We start from the raw sequence: 13,794 nt of genomic DNA, 5'->3' as shown, positions 1-13,794 counted from the left end.
AACTACATCTATGCCTACACAAAAGTAAAATCCACCAAGTTCAATAGAATTTATTCCCAGATTAGTAGTACAGGGCCCCATCTCTCTCTCTCTCCCTCTCTGTCTCTCTCTGTCTGTCTCTCACAGGTCATAAAGCTGTTTTTCTTCTTGTCATAATATTTTTAATGAGAACATATCCTAGCAACTGTTAATATTGCTAGATACAAATCAAATACAAATCATGAAGGGCATGCAGTAAATTCTCTCACAGATGCCCTTTAAAACAGCGGCATCCAACTTTTCCGGCTTGGCAAATCAGCAGAAGCAGCGGTTGAGTGGGGGGAGAGGGGATGGTTTCGTGTGCGTGCTGCTTTCACAAATGCAGCTTCATCATGTATGCGCTTGCACATCACTTCGGCGGCCAAGTTAAAAGACACATGGCACTAAAATTTAATTCTGTAGCATTGAAAATTTTCTAGATCACTCATGTCAAACCTTTCCAAATTAGCCATCTTTACCAATTTCTCCATCTGTGGTGATTTGTAGGTGATTTGATTAGGTTTACATTAAAAAAAAACCTCTCCATTAATTATTCTGCCATTTCATGAGCTTTTTTGAATTTCAATCTTTCAAAAAATCTTGATTAATTTGCTTTTCATGAGCTGTTAGGTTAAAAGGTGATGGTAATTTTTCAACCAAAACCCTGCAGTGGAAAATAACTTGCAATGCTAAGTTTGTGGTAGAATATATTCAAAAAACTTGGGTAGGGAATGGTGAGTTTTCTCAATATACATTGAAAAAATGCTGTGGAAAAAGATCTGTACTTACTTACTTCCTATCTGCTCCATTAGATTTGAACCACATCCCACTTTAGTTCCATTGAAACCAATGAGACAAGGCAGTGATGACCAATTGCAGACTTGTTGAATTCAAGGGGACAAACACGTGACTAACTTAAGTTAGATCCAATTTTTATGTTGTATATACTGGTTTATTATTATTGTATACTTATTAAATAGATAAAAATTGTCTTGAATTGAGCTTTACTCCTGGTAACTACACAGATCTATTCATGCAGGGGGTTTTGGCACTACTTTGGAAGTGGTATGTCATTACCTTATTCCAGGTTTTTGGGTTCCTATAAATTTGGGAACTGAAATTTTAAGTTCAATGCAGACTGGCATCAATAGATGCTTGCCTGAGTTGCCTACTATCATATTACTCATCAATTTACTCAACTGCAATCTGAAGAGCTCTACCCAGCACCAAACTGTGCTAAAAACTACAGGATCTTTAAATGAAAATAGATTTAGTATGTTTGTCCAGGAGAATCTTTTACTAAAAGAGAATGGAGATTCTCATAGATTCTCGTAACTGTCACAAAGTATAGAAATATATGTAGCCTGGTTTGCAAGGGAAACTTCCAATTTCTTTTATTTCATCTGTAATAAAGTTAAATAAAATGAAAATAATTTCTTTGTATTGCAGCTACCATAGGTTTAGGCTGTCAATTCTTTACAGACATCTGTATGTTTGTTAACCCAGCATCACTTTTCTAAATCTCTGAACTTTGTAGTCCCTAACTAGGCAGTCCCAATTTATTACTAGAATGGAACTGAATTATACTTATGTAATTTCTAAGGCAGCATTTCCACCCTCTTCACTTTTTTTATAACAGCAGTTCTAAGAATTCTCAGCCACCTTCAGTGCCAAGATATCCAGATAAGTCCAAGAGTCCTAATCAGTGGTTGAAAAAATACTAGATTAGATGAAACGGTAAACTGAGTGACCATAAGGCATCATCTTCTGTTCCCAATAGGATATTTATATTATATCTTTGGAAAGAATTGTAGTTTAAATTCTTAAAATCATCAAAACTGAAAAGAGGTGCAATATACAACAGCTGCTTTATATATAGAATAGTATATCACATTACAGTAAAAGGTATTTTTAGAATTACCATTTAGAAAATATCCCTTAGATCAGTGGTTCTCAACCTGTGGGTCGGGACCCCATTTGGGGTCGAACGACCATTTCACGGGGGTCGCCAAACAACGCAGTCCGCCATTTTTTCCCCTTTTCCTTAGCTGTGCTACTTCCTTTTATTCTATTGGCTTTTGAAAGCCAATAGAATAGACTCTCTTGAATACAGTCTAATTCTATTGGCTTTCAAAAGCCAATAGGAATTGTCCAGGCTGTCTCTGCTCTGCTGAGCCCGCCAAAAGTCCCATTCTGCAAACGGTGCTGCACCAGTTGAGTAGTCCTCGACTTACGACCGGTTGGGGGTCGCGGCATTAAAAAGGTTGAGAACCACTGCCTTAGATGCACAAATACAGTGCATTTAACTTATTTGATAAGTTAATCCAAGTGGAGGCTGTATTTTAAAAAACTTTTTATAAATTCAATATATTCACTTGCATAAAATCTGAAAATTGGACCTAGTTTATTTTGCAGTTAGCTTTAATATCAGCATCTAATTTTCGGTATGTTGACTGAACTAGTATATGGAGATTTTGTGCAAATATGCTGAACTTTGTAGTGCTTGTTTAGGAATAGAAGTTCACATAATCACTAGTTAATTACTAGAATTCTCACATGCCAATCAGGAGTTCTAGGTTAAGCTAACCATTCTGTTCATAAGAAAGATTTTAGGAGTAGTCTTTCCATCTTCCTCCAATGGCAAACTTGTTATGAATATATAAATGTGCAAATTATAGTAGTTACCCATCTTTAAAAATATTGCATTAAATTGCATTGCAAATGCCAACTCAACTATAAAATCAATTCAATAATTTCTCTGTTTTTTTATGAAAGCCATAATCAAAACCAACATCACAATGCATATTTATTTAAAATCAGCTTGTTTCCTCTTAATACCTCTAGTCCGTTTAAGCAATCAAAAAAAAAAAATCTGATTTGTGCAAATCCTTCAGAAGACTGTAAAAGGAAGGTTTAAAAGTGGGCTCCACTTTTACCTTTAATTTTTAAAAGTGAAATCTTCTTTATTTGCCACTTGCTGAAAGCAGCCATTATCTTCTATAAATGGCACAGGACAAACAGGCACAACTAAGTGGGATATGCGGCTCCAGAGCCCACTTAGCTTGTCAGTATCCATAAGGTCATAAGAACTGGGTGAATCAGAGTTTATGAATTTGGCCCAGAGGAAATCCCGCACATTTTCCTCCACAATCTGTAGGCCAATGCTAGGATCCAACTTCTCATTCTCCAGCAAAACTGTCAAAATCAGTGCCACATCTTTGAAAGCAGCACTCTCGTGGTCACAGTATTTGTAAAAGATTAAGGTGGAACTTGCAGGCAGGGATTCAAACTGATGTACTACTGCTGCCTTTCCTCCTCCATGGAAACCAACGCTCAGCTCCTCATCAATTGTCAGCTTTGCAAGATCATTGCTTAGAGTGGATTTAGAAGCTCCATCTACATGGACTGTGCTGCCTCCCAGGGATGATGAATAGGCACTGGCAATCTGGGTGCTCAGACACTTCAGAGTTGATTTAGCTTCCTGGGCTGCAGCAAAGATTAAGATAGCTGGTTCAGTGTGGTAGGATGTATTAAGGTGTTTCTGCAATATTTTCCGTACTCGTCCCCACAGGTGAGGGCTCTGACCTGGGAAGATGTCTTTCAGTGGATCAAACTTTGATAAGAAGACTTCCACCACTGGATTTTTTGGCATATTTGGAGGGCGTAAAGGGTAGCAATAATGGCAACTTATAGCAATGAACACGAACGTTATTGCCAGAAAAACTCCATAGAAGAAAAAACCTAATAATCAAGGGCAAGGAACAGAGAATGAAGACAGAGAAAGCCATTCAGAAAACAACATCACACAAAGACAAAAGTCACATGCCAAAGACTTAAGCAATTTATTATTAATGGAAATATCTCACATCTCAAAGGAGTCAATCTTGAGACAGTAGTAATAACTAATTCCCACCCCCAGGCATCAGGTCAACCCCTACTTAATATATAAAGAGTTCAGGTTCAATTCCCGCTTATAGCATTAATGTCTTTTGTTTGGCTTTAAGAGATTTTTTTCTACCAAATCCCTTGCGTAAACTCAGGCACCATAGTTTTTTAGCTAGTCATAGCTTAGCAAACTATGTCACAGTGTCACTATCTTCTATAGGCAGGTAGCACTTAAGAAACCCAACCTGCACAATTTCATCAAAACAGCAGAGTAAATGGAGTATTGTGATGTTTTATGATATTGCACATGCATAAACAAAGAAGTTCTTTACACATTTGGACTGCAAAGCCTCTAAGGTATTAAATATAATTTTAAATGAAGATTTAATGGTCCCTTGTTACAGCAAAGTATTGCTTTTTTCATTTTACTTGATTTAGCTGTAACATCCTTTTTTTTACCCAGTAAAATAAGCCTAGAAATAAACAGCTAGGGTGACTACAAATGATATTATCGGGACTTGAATTTCATGAATTACTGTATGGCTTATTTGATCAGTTTTGTAAAAAATCAAGAATATTCTTACCATTATCTTGAAGAGACTGATAATAGTTTATTATTAGCTGTTTCACTGAGTTCTGTTGATTTACTTGTGGTGTAAAGCATTCAACTGTCTTCTGAGAATAGACTCCAGGCACTAATTTGGATGTCCTATGTGGTACATCTTTAAAAAAAAAAAGCATAGCAGTATTATGAGAAACAACCTATCCAGTTATATGAAATTATACAATTTTACCAATCAGTACAGCAAGCTTTTTCAACCATTGCTCCCAGAATTCCTCACTACATGTCAATGGATATGAGTTATGAATGTTACAATCTAATAACTGAGGAGTTGAAGTTCAGAAAACTGCCCTAATCCAGGGTTCCCCAACCTTTCGGATTGGCGGGGAGAGGGGATGGTTCCTTGCAAGTAGTCAGCAAGCGCATGCGTGCAGCTCCATTTGCACGAGCAGTGGGCACACATGCCTGCCACTCACACAAATGGAGTGCACACGATTCACCTGCTGCTTACGCAAATGGGGATGTGCATGCACCATTTGCCAGGTGCTTCCGTGGCCTGGTTCTGAACAGCTCACTGCCCAGTAGTGGGCTGCAGCTTGGAGATGCCTGCCTTAATCTGTAAATATTAATCTGTACTTAATCTGTACTTAATTACTTAATCTGTAAGTAATCAGCAAAAGTTCAGCAATAGTTCAACCTTTTCATGTTTTCTGGCCATTCTATGTTTAAGTTGAAATATCATACCAAACCATTCTATAATATCTTTGGATTTGTTCCTACTTTATGGTGCGAACCCAGTCACCATAATTTATTCAGCAAGTCGCAGCTTAGCAAACTATCTTGGTGTCCCAGTCTTATTAATTTCTGTAGATATGCAGCAGTTAAGAAGTGCAACATACACAATTCCATCGAAACAGCAGTAAATGTAAATGAAGTATTGCGATATTTTACAATATTTCAATTGTATAAGCTCTTTAGACATTTCCTGGACTGCAAAGTCTGTATTAAAATACCATTTTTAAATAAGATTTCATGGTCCCTAGTTACAGCAAGATGATTTTTTTCATTTTACTTGATTTAGGTGTTAACACCCTTTGTTTTACACAGTAAATAAACTAGAAATAAACAGTTAGGATAACTACAAATGATATTATCAAGACTTGAATTTCATTAATTACTGCATGGCTTATTTACTCAGCTTTGTTTTGATTTTATAGCAAGTCTAAGAATTAAATAGGACACTCAGTCTATTGGACACCAAGATTGATATGTCTTTCCTTAAAACTTGCACTAAAAAAGAGGGATTTTTAACAACCTTTACTCTTTAAAGTTTATAAATCTTAGCAAAGCTCTCATCTGAAGAACCACTGCAACAAAAGTGTACTTATTGGCACTAACTGCAACTAGAAAATGTAATTAGAATATGAACCAATGTCAAATATTTTATTCCACTTGTCTAATTTGACATTGGAGTTTGCCAACCTCATGTGTCTTATATGTTTGCAGTTAAAATATACTTAATAAATTTAATATAGAATATGCTGTTGTATTTTCTCATTAATTGTTTTACCTGCAATCGGGCATGCCTTCTCTGTACCTTTAAGATGTTGAACTGTTTCTCTTTCCTTGTCCAAACCATCTTCTTTTGTTTCTTCAGTATGTTTTGGAGAGTACTGGCTTTGCTGGCCCTGTGAATTGATTTTATCTTCTGGAACAGTTTCCGTTAAAGATTTTTCCTCTTTCTGAGAATCTAGGTGGTCAGTATGGGTGGAACACTCTGTCTTTTCATGTAAAGAATTCAACAAATTTGAATCTACACAACTATCAGGTAAACCAGCAGAATCAGATGGAAGCCCTACAATGCATCCTGTAGCATCAGTAGCCTCGGTTCCGGGTGGAAATTCATCAGAATTTGACAGGTTTTCTACCAAGGAATCCTCTTTTGCTTCTTCTGCCTTATCCTGTTGAAGGCTGGCTGAGATATTTTCTACAGAGGGGGACTGAAGATTCATCTGCCTCTCTGACATATACTTTTCTTTTTCTTCTTCAGGGAGGTCTGTATGGGACAACATACAAAATATGGTTTCAGTAATTTAAGTTGTTATGTGCTCAAGAAAACTATTTGCTTTCCAGGATAAAGGAAGCAAAGCATTGAATCTCCAGTGAATTATCACAAATCATTATTTTTCACCAGTTTCTAGCTTTCTTTTAGTAATTTAATAATTTTTATTTTCACATTGGCCTTCTTATTCTTCAGAGGCCACACTGGAAGCTTTTGCCTGAAAGATAGCTTATAAAGTATCTTACATCAGTAAAAAAAAAAAAAAAAATCTCTGTTTTTGCCAACCAATGCTCTCTCTATATTTATATCCCATCTTTCTGTCAAGGATTTCAAAGTTGTAAGACTTCTTTTAAACTTCTGAGAAAAAAAATTAATTGTTTACAGTTGATTCACTTATGTCCCTCCAGTAACTTAAAGCTAGACACTCGACTGACTCCAGCTGAATAAATGATCTCAGCACTATTCCTTCAGCTTGCAGCTACCAATTTGCTATCCATTTAGACAGGGGGAAAAACCACTTCATACTGGAAAAGTCCAGATTTATAAAACAGGGACCTACCACATACACTATGCTCACACTACTGTACTATTTTCAGAAAGTATATTGAACAAAAGTACCTAGATTGCTACTTGACCACTTGCTACTTTCTAAATGTAATGAATTCCCATCTTTAACAGTATTACTTGTTTGTCAAATGTAAATCCCACCCCTCCTCCTAAATTGAAGTCAATATACCTAACACTATTCTTTCCAATTTCTTCCATACAACAACTCATACAACAAAGTAGAACTGTGAAATAGTGACTTGCCTAAAGACACTTAGTGGATTTGACCTAAGAGCTTCTTAACAATGTAGACAAATGTGTCCCATTAGTTCTGAACAGTCATGTATAATATGCAAAACAATGAGCCATACCTTTCTGAGCAGATTGCTTGTTTTCCTCTGCCATCTTTTCTTAACTTTCAATGATTTGATTAGTTTTACTTTCTTGCTTAAACAGCAAACATTATTTTGTCTATTCTGAAGATCTCTTCTAGATATATTCCCCAATGTTCTTGGAAAATATATACCTTGCCCAGCTAAAAAAAAGAAAATTCAAATAAACATCCAAAATAATTAACTTGTGAAGAAATCTTAACTAAGACTATAACTTTAACCTATGTTGAAAAGGAGAATACCTCACTGAATTTACTGTACTTTTTCAATACATGCTTAGAATGGCACTAAACTCAATAAATTTTCTGTCACTATTTCTACACATTTATTTTTAATATTTGAAACTTATTTATTTTCAATTAAAATTCTATAAGAAATATTTGTCAAGAACTTAGTGAATTCCTACAACATGAAAACATTTCTGAGGCATCTATGGATAGTATTCATTAGCCACAAATTAACTGAAAACAAGAAAAAGAATTAGGAAATATGTCAAAACATTAAAATATTATATTTTTGTAACAAATTATTATGGCTGCAAAATGTAATGAAGCAATGGTCAAAAGAACTGATTTATTTGTGCAGAAACAAGATTAATGATTTATTAACTTTTCTATTTTATTTCTCAAACTTTAATTTTTTTGCAGTGCTCAGTAATACTTACAACAAAAGAATTATAAAATTTTATTTATCCGGGTTAAAATTATAATGGTTTATAATTTAATTATACACAATTTAAGAACTTTAAAATAACTCTCATAATTTCTACCTGAACAAATACCAAGTCTAATTAATTTATTTAGCAGCAAATGTTATTAAAACAATGAAGGTATTTCTCAAAATGACAATCAAAATGAATTTATTTAAACTGAGGAGGAAGAGCAATAGAAATAACTGATTAAAATCACTCACCAATTGTTTACATATTCTCTAAACATGTTAATTTATGATAATTAAATCATTTGCTTAATTATTTCATTCTTACAACCAGTGTAATTCTTTATTGTGTAATAAATTTGAGCTCTTTTTGTCTACTAAAAATAGACTGTTTTAAGTATTATTATAAAGGATTGTTTTAATAGTTAACCACCATAACAGTTTGGGAGATTAGGAATGGGAACAGGATTATACCATTTTTAGCCTTGTTGGTCAAACCAGATACTGTCATTATTAGTTTACGCTCTTCCACTTGAGTTAAAGCAGGGGTCTTCAAACTTGGCCCTTTTATGACTTGTGGACTTCAACTCCCAGAATTCCTCAGCCAGCATGCCTGGCTGAGGAATTCTGGGAGTTGAAGTCCACAAGTCATTAAAAGGGCCAAGTTTGAAGACCCCTGAGTTAAAGTATCTTTACATGATGCCTAAATATTTTGGACTGCAGGTAACTCAGATCATGTCTCATCACATCATTTAAAAAAAGGTAGCTCCGGGTGGATTAATTAGATCAGCTGTGTCCTACCCATGGCCTGCATGTGGCCCTGGACAGCTAGTAATGCTCCTCATAAAATAACAAAAAAATGTAACAAAAGAAAGGTTTTTTATCTATCTATTAATTATATTATATAGTTAATGTGTGCAGCCCAAGATAATTCCTCTTCACTCCATAAAGCCCAGGCAAGCCCAGGTGGACAACCATGAACTAGAGCAGGGGTGTCAAACTCAATTTCATTGAAGGCCAAATCAGCATTGCAGTTGCCCTCGAGGGGGCGGGGGGCGGCCTACAGGGTGGGCGTGGGTGGACTGGGTGTGGCCTACTGGGTGGGCATGGCCAGCTCTACATCGTTCGCGTCAAGGGTGCCTGTGGGGGCCTTGGCAGGAGTGGGACAGATCTGAGGGTCTCTGGCAGAAGAGGGTGGGACCAAGACAAGTGCCAAGGCATGGTCCATTTCTTCATTCTTCACAAAAGGTGACACCTCCCAAGCATGCACCCAGGAGTCGGGCCCGACGCAGCAGGGGCTGATTCCTCGCTTCTTTCCAGACGGCCTTGTGGAGCTAAGACTGAATGCATTTCAGCATAGATGGCCACCACAAAATTGTACATTGGCTCCCAGCCGGCCTAGGCCAGGGCCAAAGCAGCGGGGGGCCGTTCCTTCACTGTTTCCAGGATGGCTTCGCGAGCCGCATCCGGCCCCCAGACCTTGTGTTCAACATGTCTGAACTAGAGTATGACCATAATATAGAGAATAATGAAGTTTATTTGAGATCCTGAGCTGGCACTTCCCTCTCAGTCCTTTGTCCCAGGATGCAGGAAGCCATCATTATGTCCCTAAGTCATTCCCTGATTATGCAGAAGCTACACTTATTTGAAGATGGGATCTGGTTTGTTTCTAGACATGAATAATACTTCCATGCATCACAGGTAAAACAGGACTAAAACAGGGTAACTTTTACGAAAAGCAAGAGCAACATAGATGGAGACAGTATTTTAGGTTTATCTATTTATTTAGTTCATTCATAATGTCCAAGCAGGTGAGAAGTACTTGAATGGAAAAGAGAATGATCTTCTCTTACAATTTAGAGAAATTAACCTGAAATAGGAAAAAAATATCTAAAGAGTCTTTCACATATATAGCCCAGGAAGCCTCCAGGAAATCGCCTCCAGTTCTCACCTTGGACTCGCCTTGGCCACGTTAGCTTGTCATCTTTCGGCGGGCGCTAAATCCAAAACGCCTTCTTACCGTCCTCTTCCCCCAACCCAGGAATTCACATTTCTATTAAACGACTGAATGGATCTCCTTCGTTGCTCTGCAGAGGGTTTCAGAGCTACTTTCGGTGCTACTTTTTCAGCTTTTAAATACTTCGAGCTTACTCGTAGCCTCAGACTGGAATAAAAATGCATCACAGCAAAGGCTATCCTTATGCAGGCGAATTGCTACCGGTCGTTAGATAATCGCAGGTAAATCTCTCCCTCAACACAGTACCGGGAATTTGGAAACCGCGTCCCTTCTTCCTTCTCCCCTCTCCAACCAAAAAATAAAAGCGAGAAAACCAAGATTTACCTTTCCGCAGAAAGTCATGCACGTTGCTCCGTCCTTCGTCGTGTTAAAAGGAAGATTATATCCAGATTCTATCTTCCTAAAACTAAACTGAAACTCCTTAGATTTAGAATAACTTCCTTGAAGCCGAACACACAACAATCCCAGAATCCTTAATTCCTAGCAACGTCCGAATGATTTGTTCCTCAGTGGAAGACCTTGCAGAGGGATGCTGGGAGGTGTAGTTTTTCCCCCCACTCTTCCATGACTATGAGAGAAAGCAATCCATGGGAGCCGTCTTTTCAATAGCTGATTCAATGACGTTTCTTTGTAAGGTTGTCGCCCCGATCAATGTTCATTCCACTTTGGAATGTTCTGTTTTGTGGAGGATTTTTCCTCACTCAGCAGCGCCTCTGTTATCTCTTGAGCAAGGACGGGATAGCTATAGAACGCTGATAGCTTTCTTTGGAAGGACAAAATACTGACTTAAAAATGATAAAGAGTAAAATACGGCTTCTACTTTTTTAATAGTATGTACATATGGACGAAAAAAAAATCACAATTTTGCTGGCTTTGGATTAATTAGAACTGTAGGGTTTTGAAAGCAAATGCATTGCTGATTCTTTATCCCAAAGTGATGCCTGTCCACAAAGATGCATTTGCAAAAAAGACAGTGAAATAAACATGGCCTTTGGATATAGAATTCTGAATTCTGGGTCTTTGCACTCAGTTATGATGGATCATAGCTCCCATGAGTGTGTCAGAATATGAATATGTAAGTATGTAAAGAGCAGCTGGGTCTCACAAATACCAATACTTTTGTCTGAATTTCATTTGGAATACCAAATAAAATGGAAGATTGGGGATGAATGGTAGAGCAATAGCAGATGAGAAATACTGGAAGGAGAAATTATCATGTTTGTCTTAATTTCAATCATTCTGCGGAGGTTTGATAAATAGGGATAGATGAAACAGGCCATCATTTTCCAAGCTTTCTTCCTTTCTGAGCCATTTCTTCAAAACTGCAAGAACTGTCCCAACAGAAGAGATTATAGAAGAGGGTTGCAGTATGGCATTCCTGTTCCTCTCTGAATTTGTTTGCAAGAATTATATCAGGATATATGGTATCCAGTTGTTGGCCTGAGCCTGTGCACTTAGTGTATTTAACAACATACTAAAGATCTGGAAATCTAACAAGATTGGTTTGCTCTTCCAAGAACTTTTATTTGAGGAGTCAAATTCCCTCTTTTAAAATGAGATATTTATATTGAATAACCCTACTGTGCTGCAACAGCATTTCCCACAGCAGTTTTGGAGGGCTGATACAAAAAAATCCCTTAGGGCTGATACAAAAAAATCCCGTAGCACAGCTGACACTGTGCCATTATGAACAAGGGGCAATTGAAACTATAGCTCACATCCTGCTATACTGTATCTTCTATAAGGACTCACGGATTCAATTTATAACATTTTACCTAATATCTGGGAAATACTGATCTCTTTTACGTGCAACTACTGTTATCGTTATCAGTACAAAATAGTTTCTTTGAATGTGGCCAAATTCTGTTATGCTGTATGCAAAATTACGCAGACTCTAACTGCCCACTGATAATCCACCATGAATTGCAATACATTATTCTGTTTTTCATTTTTATTGATTACTATTATTGTTTGTAATGCTTTTATTTGTAATGCTGGTTTCTGACATTAATAAAATTGATAAACATTTTCTTTGGAAAGCACAGCATTGTAATCATGATGCAGAATCTTTAATGAAGATTAAAGTTATTTTAGTTCATTAGAAAAGTTTGTAAGAACATATCTAGGGACATAAACTTAAGACATCAATTAGATATTTCTAGGGGAATCTGGGAGGGGTTTAATTGTTTTGAATAATATGGGATAAAATAAACTTTTGTACATATAGGAATTTATTTAGGAACAATTACATCCAAACTGAGTTTACAGAGAAATTTGGAATTGCAAATAGGTTTAAGGCTAAATAAACTTTGATTATGGTGAATTATACTGGAGAAAATAAGATACAGTAATGGTAGCAAAGCATCAAAAGAATACAGTAAATAGAATGCTGAGTACATAAAATATTAATGCTGAACTCCTACATATATTCACTTACCATGAATAAGTCCTATTGATCTCAAAGGGGCTTGAGTAGAGATTTATAGGATCTCACACTAACAATGTAGTCTTGTGCACACTTATTTGGAATCACAGTTGTGCATAGAAATTTATAGATAAATGTGCACTGGTAGAATTTTAAAAAGTGAGAAATAACTATCATAACATGCTATACATCTAGCTTGGTCTCAGTTTTTCTAATATTGAATCTCATCATAATCAAAACAGGTACTATTGAATGAAACTATTTCAGAGTGTATAGCAGTATCTGAGATGAATTTCTTATCAAATCTTTACTATTTTAGATAAATGATTGTATTGTTCCAATTGACATCTCTGAACTTCAAAAAATAGAGATCCTGAGCATGCAAAGATTGCTGCATAATAATAAATTTACATAACAGGTTAAGAAAAATTCAGTTACTTTGATCTTGACTCCTGGAGACTACATAGACACATTCATGCAGGTCTTTTTGGCCAAAAATGCCCAAGCTGTTTGTCATTGCCTTTTTCTGGAGTTTTCAATTCCCTGCTTGTCTCCCTCTAATAAACATGGTGCATAACAGCCTTGGCAAAGTTAGCCAGTTGCTAGTTTAGGCCATAGAATCTCAGTATTATCTTTCTGGGTTTATATAGAATAGACAACAATGTCTATATCTTTATTCCTTGAGTTTGAATTGTAGTAGCCTTCTTTGGACACTGCAGTTTCCAAAATATTGTTTTCCAAATAATTTTTCCTTATTAACAGATGGTATACAAAGATTCAGAATTAAAGTATTTATTTATTTATTTGGCTGATTCAATTAGGAGGTTAATATTTGTCACCTTCCGGTGACCTACTTACTTTTTTAAGCAGATGCCGGGTTGAGCCAATACTCTTTACTTGCTGATTGTGGACTAGGTACTGTTTGGGAGACTTATCAGGGGTTAGTTTTCGAGGCAACCCTTTTTCTCGCGACAACCCATAAGAGGAGTGGGGGGAGAATAAAATGGTCTTACTCTTTTTTTTTGTTGTTGTTGCTGTCCTATCAGTTTGTGTTCTCTTCGGAAAAGGAAAAGGTTGTCAGTAAGACATGCCATAGATGACCGGGCCAGGAGCGGCTGTCCGTCAAAAATATAGGCTGATGAAGAGGTTCAAATTAACTTTCACCAAGGGCGTGTGTTAAATCGACCGCTTTGCTCCTGTAAAGAAGACATAGGGGAAGAGGACGACAAA

At 36.6% G+C, this 13,794-nt stretch overlaps 1 protein-coding gene across 6 annotated transcripts; it reads right to left on the bottom strand.

The window, feature by feature from the left end:
- Positions 1 to 2,807: 2,807 nt before the first annotated feature.
- On the bottom strand, positions 2,808 to 13,706 carry TOR1AIP2 (torsin 1A interacting protein 2). Of its 6 annotated transcripts, XM_039337156.1 has the most exons (6): positions 10,464 to 11,470; positions 7,445 to 7,608; positions 6,036 to 6,521; positions 4,488 to 4,625; positions 3,604 to 3,759; positions 2,808 to 3,504 (listed from the first exon to the last, which is right to left on the bottom strand). In XM_039337156.1, exons 2-6 carry the CDS (start codon positions 7,476 to 7,478, stop codon positions 2,957 to 2,959), a joined length of 1,362 nt encoding a protein of 453 aa, XP_039193090.1. In that variant the 5' UTR covers positions 7,479 to 7,608; positions 10,464 to 11,470; the 3' UTR covers positions 2,808 to 2,956. The 6 variants fall into 6 exon arrangements, with proteins under 6 accessions (XP_039193090.1, XP_039193087.1, XP_039193086.1 ...); XM_039337153.1 differs by lacking the exon at positions 10,464 to 11,470 and adding an exon at positions 13,578 to 13,706 and having other exon boundaries at positions 2,808 to 3,759; XM_039337152.1 differs by lacking the exon at positions 10,464 to 11,470 and adding an exon at positions 13,423 to 13,557 and having other exon boundaries at positions 2,808 to 3,759.
- Positions 13,707 to 13,794: the final 88 nt, after the last annotated feature.

Source organism: Crotalus tigris, unplaced genomic scaffold, assembly GCF_016545835.1.
Source record: "Crotalus tigris isolate CLP2741 ecotype Arizona unplaced genomic scaffold, ASM1654583v1 scf7180000017668.6805642782:7212621, whole genome shotgun sequence".
Classification (NCBI taxonomy): Eukaryota; Metazoa; Chordata; class Lepidosauria; order Squamata; family Viperidae; genus Crotalus; species Crotalus tigris.
The sequence above is the reverse complement of the archived record's forward strand: the minus strand, read 5'-3'. Positions and strand labels throughout refer to the sequence as shown.